At 42.6% G+C, this 12539-nt stretch overlaps 1 protein-coding gene across 2 annotated transcripts in view; it reads right to left on the bottom strand.

Moving 5' to 3' along the window:
- Nucleotides 1-2408: 2408 nt before the first annotated feature.
- Nucleotides 2409-12539, bottom strand: part of LOC132022476 (interleukin-36 gamma-like) — a 162380-nt gene continuing 152249 nt past the window's right edge. For both annotated transcript variants that reach the window (XM_059407725.1, XM_059407727.1), the window contains 3 exons: nt 6128-6232; nt 5291-5430; nt 2409-2723 (listed from right to left, as the gene is read on the bottom strand). In XM_059407725.1, coding sequence (XP_059263708.1) covers nt 2517-2723; nt 5291-5430; nt 6128-6232 — 452 coding nt within the window. In that variant the 3' untranslated portion in view covers nt 2409-2516. The remainder of the gene's footprint in view (nt 2724-5290; nt 5431-6127; nt 6233-12539) is intronic.

The raw sequence follows: 12539 nt of genomic DNA, 5'->3' as shown, positions 1-12539 counted from the left end.
ATGTCTGTTCATGTCCTCTGTCCATTTCTTGATTGGATTATTTGTTCTTTGGGTGGTGGCAAGGTTCTTAATTCCTTCCCTGAATCCCAAACCCCATCTCTCAGTATAACCTGTCAGATTACACTTCATCAGGAGCTTCCTGGCTATAATATGAAACTGCTCGTCATATGTGGGGGTCAGGATTGAGACCAAAAGGAAAGAGACGATTTGCCCCAGATTGGTAGGTGACAAATTTAATAAACAAGGAAACTCATATAAGACACTTGTCTTTGGGCAGCTGCAAGACAAGTAGATCTCCATACTCACCCACTAGAATATTAAAAATTTATATTGAAGTTTTAACTGGGTTCGGCCACATATTCCATCCAGATGTCTCAACAACACATCACTATCTCTGGGCTGTGTCCTTGGGATAGCTTCTTGGAGCAGGGAAAGCAGGCAGAGCACACACATTGAAAGGACAGGGGAGGGGGTGAGGAGCCTCCAACTGCCAGAGACTGGGTCGTGGGTCAAGGGATGGTCATTCAAGGAATGTTGACCTGGAGCTCCTAGAATTCAAATGCCAGATCACTGATACTCAAATTTGTGGAAACCAGGTGTTCACCAGGCCATAAATTTGAAAATAAGGATGTCACTACTCACAGGGGCCTTCCACAATTTCATATGCTGTGGTATTTCTCAAATGTGATGGATAAGCCAGGGGTCCCTGGAAGTCTGTTCTCCAGTTCCACAAACTATGAGATTACTATGTTTATACTCGATCACTCTCTAAATATGTTATCAGAATCTCTGATAGCCAGGATAGCCAGTGACATGACACCAAGACTCATATTTGAGCTTTTGTTTGGGCTCAGATCTATGCCAAGTGACAATCCAAAGTGTCACAGTGTCTGCACGAGCAATTTTTTTGGTAGAGAAAAGAGATGGGAGAATGGAATTACCACACAGCCTGTAGTAGTCTGGAAATGCTATAACACTCGGACCATAATCATGTCACAATCAAATGTGTCTTTGGGGTCCAACTGTCAAATTTAATAACCGACAATGTAACAATGTAAATTGGCAGATGTAAGACACTGCCACCATTTATTAGTAGGGAGCATAGTCATAAATATTTAATAACCAATTCTTCTATTTCATATCCCAGAACTAATTAGCTCAGTGCCCATTTTAATGTTATTTTTTATAAAACTACAGTGCTAAAACTATATGTAATGGAAGAAGAAAACTTTAAAGAATCAAGACACCTTGCATTAAATGGTTCTTACTGATTGTTTACTGGCCTACCTAGCAGAGTATGTGGTCTGATTGTCCAAAAGTAGGAAAAAAAAATTTTAATTTACTGGTGCTATTTTGGAAATTGTACTTAAGCAAACAGAATTTTCTGCGTTTGTAATAACAGTCAAAATAAGAAAAGTATTATATACAGAACCAGATCTGAGCTACATCTTTCTACAATTATACCCACAATCAATGTTTTAATTTCATCAGATTTCATTAGAATACATCATCCGTCAGGTCCTGGGCTCTTGTTTTTTGGGAGGTTTTTGATCACTGCCTCAATCTCATTATTAGATATCAGTCTATTCAGGTTGTCAATTTCTTCCTGGTTCAATTTTGGGAGTTTATAGTTTTCCAGGAATGCATCCATTTCACCTAGGTTGCTTAGCTTATTGGCATATAACTGTTGATAATAACTTTTGATGATTGTTTCCACTTCCTTGGTGTTAGTTGTGATCTCTCCCTTTTCATTCATAATTTTATGAATTTGGGCTTTCTCTCTTTTCTTTTGGATTAGTGTGGCCAATGGTTTATCGATCTTATTGATTCTTTCAAAAAACCAGCTTCTAGTTTCATTGATACGTTCTACTGAATCTCTGGTTTCTACCTCATTGATCTTTCATTTTATATCTTAAGTTTTAGCTTTCTTATTGTATAAACACATGAAGTTTATATTTGGCTTTATGTTTACATATTAAAATTGGGAAAAAGTAATTTAATTATTATTAAAAATCTTTATCTTTAAAAGTTCTTTAACCCTTAACAGCATACATAATACAACTTGAGATATACTAGCAATATACAAACTATATGGAAAATGTAATCCAAATAGGAAAGGAAACAAAACAAAACAAAACAAAAAACAATCAGTTCCGTGCTAGTTACCCAATTCTGGGTAAGATTCATGAGCTCCAACCTTCTCCATATCCACCCCCAGGGAATGCCCTAATGTCTTTGGGTCCAAACATCCTCATACTCACACTGTGGGATGGCTGTGGGATGAACAGCTTCAGCCTGAGAGGAGAACCTTTCATCACCCCTCCCTTCTATGTCTGAGCCCACATTCTATGCCTCAGTTGTCATGAAGTCATTCATAAAATACGGTGATAACAGGGTCCTGCCCACCTCTGAGCATTGATGTGAAATGACACAGAGACAGTATAGAGGAAAGCATGCTGGTAACTACAAAATTTAATACAAATAGTTCTGACCAAGATATCCCCTCCAGCCTGAGTTCAAGCATTGATACTTAAATTGAAGTTAACATTATTTTCCCCCTGGTGTGAAGTGAGGAAGATGGGGTGGCCTTTGTCAGAGGAGGCAATGAACCAGCCAGGGAAGGCCACAGACTCAAAGGTAGAAGTACTGTAAATCTCTAAGCGGTAGAAGAGGAAGGGATCCACGGGCTCCACTTCATTGTACAGACGCAAGATCTTCTCCTCCTGAAATATGATAGAGAACACCCGGCAGAAGAAGCAGAGACAGTGTGAGTCGTTCAAAGTTACTTGTACACAAACAGTAAATGTTCCAAAGTATGAGAAAGCCTTATCCCTCTTTTAAAACGGGTTGGGAACAGCAGAGGGAGCACACAATCTCACCTTCCCAGTCCCCAGCCTCAGATCCACAAACAGAGGAGAAAAGACATAAGGAACAGGTTAGTGAACAAGTGGCACACTCCAACAATGAGTTGGGACTCTCCTCACACAAGAGGCCAAGCAGAGGAAAAGGAAGGACATGCAGATTTGCAGCAGTAAACCAAGGACCTCTCCTACCAAAGCTGCAGCAATGAGGGCTGCCGCCCTGCAGACACCACTGCGCTAACCCAAGTTTGCATTCGTCTTTGACCAACTGCCAACATGTGAGAGAGGTCACTGCCATGAAATAGACACAAGAGTCTCTAAAAAACTAGAGGATTTGCATTAAAAACAACAACAACAACAAAGTAAATAGAGCAATCAGAAAATGCCTTCTATATCACATATAGAAGTTTATTTTGTATATTTATATACCATGTATTTAAGTAAAATAAATATTTCTAACTAAACTACACATGCACAAATACCTCCAGAGAGCTACTACACAGAATGGTCTGTAACTCAGCCACATTCAAAGCCCCTCCCTATCTTATTTTCTTCACTAGTTCTAATTATCATTTGAACTTAGTATATTTAACTCTCAGGCATATCACCACTGCTAGACTAGTTCATCATTGCATTCCTCAACACAGAGAAATTCAAAAGAGATGTGTTCATTAAATAAAAAGACACTTTCTCATTTCAAACTCCAGTACATCGTCCTCCTCCCTTCCAACGTACAGCCTGGAAAGCACTGGGCTATAGGTCCCCTCTGCCCTCCCCAGTTTATGGCTGCTTCTCTAGCAAGTCATCATTTTGTCTTCCTGTCCATCAATCCCAGTAGCATATTTGCTGTCATTCCACCATCTTAAAAAATAACTGTTTGGAATGCCCGCCACCCTCCCAGCTCCCCTATGCAGAAACCTCGCTGTAATAGTTGTCTATATATGCTGTCCTGGATTTTTCCCTTCCTATCCCTCTCTTAGACCCCCTCCATCCAGGATTTCCACCTCCAGTGCTGCAGAAACACTGCTGTTACCAAGGTCCCTAAGGACCCATGCATGGCAGAAGGCAGTGGTCAATTATTAATTTATCTGAAGACAAAACCACAATAGAAGGGCAGCTTACTAGACAAGACGTAGCTGAAAATGTGTTTGTCAGTCCTCCTTCAGCACACTCCACATTCATTCTGTCGGTAAATCTTACTGGCTCAAATTAAATACTTTCAGAATCTAACTGGCTACCTACCTCCCACCTCCACTGCTATCCCCTAATTCATCAGATCTCACCTCGATCACCTAAAAGTCCCCCACAAGACTTTTACCTTTGCCCCCCACCACAGTCTGCTTTCAACTGGCAGCCAAAATAATTATTTTAAAACCTGTGTCCACTCATGTCACTCTTCTATTAAAAACATTCTAATAATTCCCCCATTTCACTCAGATTGAAAGGCAAAGTCCTTACAAATGCCAGCAAGGCCCTTTATGAGCTACGTTTGTCTCTCCGAATTCGTCCTCCCTAATTCACTGCTGACACACTGTTTTCTCCACTAATCCTTGCTCTCCCCACATGCTGCTGGCTAACTCACTTGTTGCCTTCTATTGTCTGCTAAAATCTTAGCATGCCTGCTGCACTATTTTCTATGGCAGCCCAACTCCACCTGGGTCTAGCACTACCAGCCTCTCTCTCCTGCTTTCCTAGGGGACATAACACCCTTAAAGACATCACCGACTTACCCATCATGATACTTATTGTCTACCATTTCTCTCCTCCTGCTAGAATCCACGCCCTGTGAGGACAGGGCTCTCTGCCATTCTGGGCCTCCACGTGTGTCAGATGGCCACAACAGAGCTGGAGGCCAGTAAGAACTCTCATATTTGCTGGACTGAATCGGATGGGGTTAAACTAAATTGAACTGAATTTAATAAGTTATGGAACTGAAGTTTAAGGAACAAGAGTAAAGATTGAAATTTCAGAAAATGGCAAGGGGAAAATGACTTAGCAGACAGGATGAGCTTAAAATGGAATCATGACTTGGAAGATGGAACCAAGAAATTCTCCCAGGATGCAACAAGCAAAAAACAAAAACAATGAAAGGATAGAAAGTATGGAAATTTAGACGAGATATTAAAGAGGATCTAGAAGTTCCAATGACTAAGGCATAGGAATTCCAAAAAGAAATAGAAGGCAGAATGAAGTTTACTTGACATAATGGTTGAGAATATCTCAAAATTCAAGAAGGACAAACACCCTCAACTAGCGAGGGGCAGGATAACTCAGTTGCATGCACAGGACTCAAAAATATCTAGGAATTGTAACTATGTTTAAGAATTGGAGAGTGTTTATTTTTTAATTCTAAAATTAGATTACCAAATAAACATCTTTTAAAAGAAATTGGCCCTTTTTTAAAAAAAAACGTCATTTTTCATACTTACCTTCAGTTGCAAGGTGGGCTGCCCTTCAATGTCCTCACAAGACAGACACATTTCTGGATTCTCTATTCCCAAGTAAATGGGAACGCCTCTGCCTTGCTCGAGTGATTCTGGATACTTGCATGGGACAATAGTGACAGTTACTAATAAAGATAAGAGCAGAGATGGTGTCAGTTTCCTCCGAAGTCAGGACAAGGTCAGCATCTTTCAGGTGTGGCAGGAAAAAAACTTAGAAGTATCATCCCTGCTACCCCAGGTCCACCAAATAGCCAACTACTGTATTCATTCATTCATTCACTCATTCATTCATTCATTCATTCATTCATACCACATACCAGTCACAGCCCTCGGAAATGCAGCAAGCACACAGAGTTAAGCAGATGGCAGACCCTGCCCTAGAGATTGTCACACCTCTGCTTAAACATCTAGAGGTGGGAAGTTCCAACTCCAAGCAAACCCTCTGATCCTTGAAGAGTTCCACTCATTAGCAAGTTTTGCCTAACGTACTGTTGAAATGCCTTCCTGTACCCACTCATTTAATACTTTTAAGACACTTTGAAGTCAGGCAGGAGAAGATACTCCTCTTCCATGGGAGAGGCCGTCAGTCACTGAGAGCAGCTCTCCTGCCCTGCAAAGAGACTTCTACCCTCTCTGCTTTCTATACCCTGGTCCAGACAAATTTCTCCCTGACACGGCTTCCCAGGCAGCTGCGAAATTCTCCTCCTTCCACATGGGCCCTGCTGTCAGGCCACCCTTTCACAAAAGGCCAGTGCCAGCATCCCAGATGCACTGTGACCCTTCCCTTGCCTCCAAGGCAGCAGCCGTGGGATGACCACTCACCTGGGATCACACTGTTACTCCGTGGAACTGTCACAATGGTCTGACCCTGAAGGACCCACACCTGCTGATTCAAGTCGGATACCTCCCCAGTATGAGGTTGACTCACTGCAGTTTAAAGAGAGAAGAATAATGGAGAACCATTATAATTAGGCCATTTTGCTAGATGCTAGGCCCTTCGGGAAGGAAGGTCCAGGGTTTACACACCAAAATTGACAGCATTCACATGACCCTCAGCTCAGCCTTTCTTTCTGGGAAAGCTATGGGTTGCGGTGAGGAGGGCCAGGACTGCAACTAGTCTAACAGGGTAAAATGTCCCATAGGACATGTGTGCTGAGTCCCAGCTACTCCCTCTGATGCCTCTTCTGTGCTCGTCTTGGTGCTGGGTCTGGAGCTAGAGCAGAGGATAAGCACTGCTCACTGTCCACAGGAAACTGGAGAGCACTGGGTGGTAAGAGCTATACACAAAGAGGGTCAGAAAATGCTGGCGCAGCCAGGAGATCCAGAAGAGACAGGAGTGAGTGCAGGTGTCCCAGGCCTCCAGAGCCCCAACTCAACATCACCTGCTGTTAAGGGTTCTCCAGAAATAGGGATTCCTCGAATGCATGTCATAGTGGGGTTGTCTCAACACCTGCGGGGGCAGTGATAGTAGATATGAGCATCAGGAGATATTTCCAAGACCTTTCTAGGACACTAGCTATGGAGATCCTCATTCTGTACAAGGAGTTGGGAAGCCTGGCCTGACGCAGAGCCCTACTCAGAAAATCTGAGCCACCTCCTGAGACAAAACTTCAAGGTAGCAACAGCGAGAAAACCTCGGGCAGAACTTCCTCCACCCAAAGATCCAGGCAGTGACCAGATCTTCCTAGAAGTTCTAAGGCATGACTTTTGACCTTAAGTTGTCTGCATGCATCTCCTCCTCCTTCCCCCATTGACATCTGCTTCTGCCCGGGGCAGGGCAGCTCTGTTAGGATCCTCGCAACTCCCTGGGAAGTGAGAAAGTGAGAAGCAGCTAGACAGGCACTGGACAAGTCACAGGGCCTGGCATAGCCCCATCTCTTCCCTGAGCCCTAAAGCACAGAAGAGAGGGAAGGCTAAAAAGTTGGAGGACTTGCTGGACCTTTATCAATAGTTCAGGGAACTGAATCACAGCTCCAACAGCTCCCAAGAGCAGTAAAGGGCTCTGACAGAGACTGCCATTTATTTGGTAGAACAAAGGAGGTGCCACTATGTGGGGCGTGGCAATTGTATGTCAGAAAATCTTGGGTGTCTCAGATGGCAAAATCATAGCATCAGCATTGAGCTGTACCAATCCACGCCCCAATCCACGCCCATGGGGAAATAGAGTTGATGACAGTCCCCAGGTTTCTCAGCAAGGGGACACTGAGGGACTTCCCCAGAACCCAGTTATCCTACCTTGTCACTACAATTGGAAATGCCAGGCCCTTCACAAAAGAAGTCCATCTGCTGGGGCAGGCAAGCTTGCCCTCTACAGTTTTACTAAAGGAGCCCTGTGATTGCAAAATTAGCTGTGGGCTTCAGGCAGGGTCCACATGGCATTCTTGGCCATCCAACCATGCCTGAACCACCTCAGGCCACCCCTGAAAAGAGAGCTAGGCTGAAAGCTCCCCTATTGTACTCTTTTAGCACCTCTACCCGCCTTGAGAAGCCACAGACACTGAGCAGTGTACCCTTAACCGAGGTCCCTGGTACCTCCAAAATGCAGTGGACTCCAGAACTGCCTGAGGACTAATATGGTCAGCAATGATCTCCCTAAAACCTGAGCCCCAGATCCCAACTTATCCTCTACCCTCTGGTCTAGTGATGCCATTTGCATTTGCATATGCATATGCAATATGCATAATGCATTTGTAGGTTTACAATGAATGGTAACAGTTATTACTACTTTTGGGGACGGGGGACCATGTTTATTATACTCCCACCCTCCATCCACTGAGGTCAAGCACAAAAATTTTCTGAGGCAGAAGCTAACTTGACTAAGGAGAATTTCAAAAGACTGGAAACAATTTTATATTTACCTGCCTAGCTGGGGGGTGGGAGGCAAGGGTTAAGACAGAACCTTCTAGGCAAGCACCTCCATGAGCCCCTCTTCCCACCCCTGAAAGTCTCCTTGCTCATCCTCTCATACTTTTCACCCCCATCTCCTTGTTGACCTTGGAGGCACATGGTCCTTTCCTTTGAGCCCTCAATCCCATCACTTTTGCCCTCCAGTTCATCTGTTACTACGGGAGAGAGAGTGATAATGAATTTGGACACACTGTGTTCAAAGCCAGTCGGAGAGAGTGTGATAATGAATTTGGACACACTGTGTTCGAAGCCAGGCTCAGCCAGTGTCACCTCTCTTAGGTCCCCCTCTGTGCAACCAAAGAGCTTCCCAATTATATATCAGTCAACATACCTCCTTTCTTGGGAAGTTCACCAAAAAAATGACATCTAAAGGGTCCTACCATCTGGCCCCCAAATTCCTTAGGCTTCTGTTTCAATCAGAATCTAGTGTGGGAAGAACCCACACAAGGAATTTCAAACAAAGGGCACTGGTTACAAAATATGTTAGAAGGCTAAAGAGTAACAAGAAGGTGCTGAAGTATCCCTGATATTAACAAGTGCAGGAAAGAAACAAGAGGAAACAAAAGAAGCTAGGAGATCAAAGGAAGGACCTTGTAGAACTGATGCCCAGACCTCAGGAGGGAACTCTCTGCCAAACTGATGCTCAGACCTCTGAATAGAAAGTATAGTCTGTTCGGTGCATGAACACAAATGCAGAGAGGAGGCATCAGCCCAAGAGATGCTCAGAGGACCCAAGGGACACAACCCAGAGAGCTGTATTTTCACTGATGCCAAAGCCTTTGGGTATAGCTTGATTTTTCCATGTGCAGAAGAAGGTTGCAAAAACCTATGTCTTATGATGACATGTGTCCCTTTCAGCTTCAGCCTCTTATTCCACTTAATCCTGACCTTTCCCTCACTTCCCAATATTCAGAGCATCCAGTAATTTCCAGAATTGCCAGCAATCAGTATCCATTCTGAAGTCCCCAGTTTAAAGTTTACTGTGAATGAGTATCAGAGAAATTAGAAGAGGGGTGATGGTGATGAGAGGGAAGAACTGAACCACTGGGGTGGATAATTGAGGAGCAGAGATGCCATATCTAGTAAAGAAATGGACCAGAAGTTTAGTCTTAGAGTAGAAGGGATACATGATATCCTAGCTATATTTGAGAGGACTATCAATATTTATGCCAGTTACAAAAAGTAAGGAATATGATTCTGCTATGTAAACATAACCCAGTTTGTCAGATTCTTTCTATTAATGTTCTATTGTCACATACAAAGTGAAAATTATGCACACCATTAAGTGTGGCTTGAATTGAGTTCAGGTAAGTACTCATAAACCCAAAAAGATCCTAGACATGAAAATAATTTTAAGAGATCATGAAGTCCAGATTCCAATTTTTAAGCTCTAAGATATTATCATCCATGCTTGTTTGGTATCAAGTCCTTCTATTTTGCTCATTTAACATGCTCATGATCTTGGTAAGTGGAGGGAACATCAATGGAAACCAAGAAGGGAGAGAGAGCTTGGTCATTCACCAAGACTAGAATCTCTAGAACCTGTTCATAGAGGCACAATATCCATAACAATGTATTCATATAGCCAAGCTGACATTCACAAGGAATGAAAGCAGAAGGAACCATGAAGTAGTAGATGTTGTCTGACCCCCACAGTTGAAAAATACACAGAATCAAATTCATAGTCAAGCTGGGTTTAGAATCTGTAACTCCTAATTCCCCAATCCAAGGCTCTCTGCTCTAGTGCTCACCAGCTCCAATGTGGCTCCTAAAAGGACCAAAGCCACTGCACCTTATATCCTATCAGGGGCTACCTACAACTAATCTAGCCTGGGCTTTGCTACTGGAAGAGAAATGCCATCACCTCGACTGAACTAATGGGGCAACACAGTGTGCACCACAGACCACAGAAAACAGCCTGGGCCATTTGTACTCAAGTAGATTGGGGAAAGTGGGACAATGCCAAGGAAATTCCCAGTATGACCTCTACAGAACTGCCTCTACCAAATGTGGGTATGATGATGTAGTTGAACTTGCCCAAACCTCAGCGCCTCTAAGCAGCTCAAGCTCAATGTCTAAAACCCCCTTCCCTGTGGGCTGACCCATCCTCATTTCTTTCCCGAAGCTGGGTCCCCCATGAAAACCCACACTTTGGGTTGTGGGCCAACATGCTATTTAATAGCTTCCTCCCCATGTGAAAATGAAAGATAGCTTAACAAAAATAACCCCCAAACTCCTCACCAAAATGGCAGAAATAAAAGAACCATTAAAGGCATTAAGACAAAAGAATTCAACTATACAGGACCAACATCAAGGTACCTTTCTGTAAATTTAAAACATCTGTTGACAAAATTGTACACTTGTGTGCAACCAAAAAATAAAAACAAACAGCTAAAGCCTCTATCGGACAGCTCATAGTAAAACATTTAAGGAAAAGCTTAGGTTAAATCCCTAAAGTTTGAAATTCCTGGATAAAAAGCTAATGACAGAGAACTTTTAGCCCAATGAGCCATATCACAAAAAATGCAAAAGCCATGAAAGAAAAGATGATAAACTGAACATCATCAAAATTTTAGAATTTTGAACAAACTTGCACAAAAAAAAAACCATGGGTGAAAGTTAAAAGATAAGGCACCTGTGAGAAAATATTTACAACATATCTAACAAGCTAATACCTAACATTCAAAGTTTTTAAGTAGTTCCCACTAGCTTAAAAAATGCAAGTAATTTTATAGAAAAATAAACAATAAATGTAAAAAGCATTTCTGAGAAGAAAATATAAATGTCCAACAAATAGAGAAGTAATTATAGTTAACCATACCAGTAATTAGCAAAATGCAAATCAAAGCAACAATGAAATTCCATTTCCACCCATCAGGAAGGCACAAATTAAAAAGCTGGTAGGCAATGGTGGTGAGGAAACAGATTCACTGACTATATGAATGGATGTGTGAATCAGCACAGTCTCTGTGGGAAGCAATTTTGCAGGAGCTATTATAAATCTAAATATATGTGCCCTTTGACTCATCAATCCTACTTACAAGAATCTATCAGTCAAGTTTAGCTTCAAAAGCTGGAAAACTCCCATTCAAAGTGCTCAAAATATTCATTAGATCACATACTTGGAAGTCCAGAAGTGATATGTGATCAGAACCACTGATCTCGTAATTCCATAATGGCAGCAAGGATCAACATTGAGCTTCTCTTCTGAACTGGCATTCAGTACATAAGGCCAGGTTGCCTCATGTCTGTAAGATAATTTTCTGTGAGAATCAGAACTACATGTTCAGACATTAACATCTTTGCAAGAAAGAGAATATCTCTCCCACATCAAAGTCTTTCAAGTCTGCTTGGGTGAACTTGAGAGTCATGCTATGCCCATCAGGTCCTAACAAGAAATATATGACACATTCAAAATTTGGCAGTTTGAGGCAAATGTAATAAAGGGGTTATTTATAAAGATGTGGGCAGAGTATAGGGAAATCCCAAGGCATAGATAATGCTGAACCCTGGGGCTAGTAACAGTAGGATAATGGGCCCGAATGGACAAGAAGAGGAAACAGTTACCAGAACCCACACAGAGAGAGAGCTTTGTGGAGAGGGCAACGTAATAGAAGCCATGACCTACCTCAAGAAAAACAGCTTGGGGTGACCCCAGAGGGTCACCTGACTTCTCTCTCTTCCCACCTTCCAATTTCCTTCCAGTGAATTGTGAAGGCAATGGTGGTGGAAGTCATCCAGCATAGGCTAAGCCTTTTGCCCCTCAGTCCATGCTCTTACTCCATGAGTCTGAAATCTGAGGTCCCTATCCCAAGTGAAATATAAAAAGACAGCAGCTTCTGAATCACCACAAGTTAGGTCTATGTGATCATACCCCCAACTGAAAGTTTTTAAAAGCCATTCCCACTGTTGCTCCTGTAAGGTTGCTTCTACAGGAGTGGGGAGGAAACAGTTAAGAAGTCAACTGATAGACTACTTGATTCTGTAGCTATTCACGGGGTCTAATTTAGTAATCATGGCTGCCTTCTCCCACCATCTATCCCATATTTCCCTTGCTTTCTACGAGTACCTTAGCAGGATGCTCTTCTTCACCTTGAGGGTAATTCAAGCCTTTCTGTCTATGGACTCTGAGTCCTCGGTGCTCTTTTTAGGGTTTAGGGTGTTACAGTTTTTCATAGTCTGAAAGTACAAGGCAGGGGAGTAATAAGACCTTCTCCAGGGAACCCCCTGGGTTCCAGACACAGTCCTGTGTACCTCCATCAAGTAGCACCAACCTAGTTTTCCCTAAATAATCAGGATTAAACACCCCACCCAGTAAGTTGATTCC

The sequence above is a fragment of the Mustela nigripes genome, chromosome 7 (genome assembly GCF_022355385.1).
Source record: "Mustela nigripes isolate SB6536 chromosome 7, MUSNIG.SB6536, whole genome shotgun sequence".
Lineage (NCBI taxonomy): Eukaryota > Metazoa > Chordata > Mammalia > Carnivora > Mustelidae > Mustela > Mustela nigripes.
Note: the sequence above shows the minus strand (reverse complement) of the source record. Positions and strands in the feature narration are given on the sequence as shown.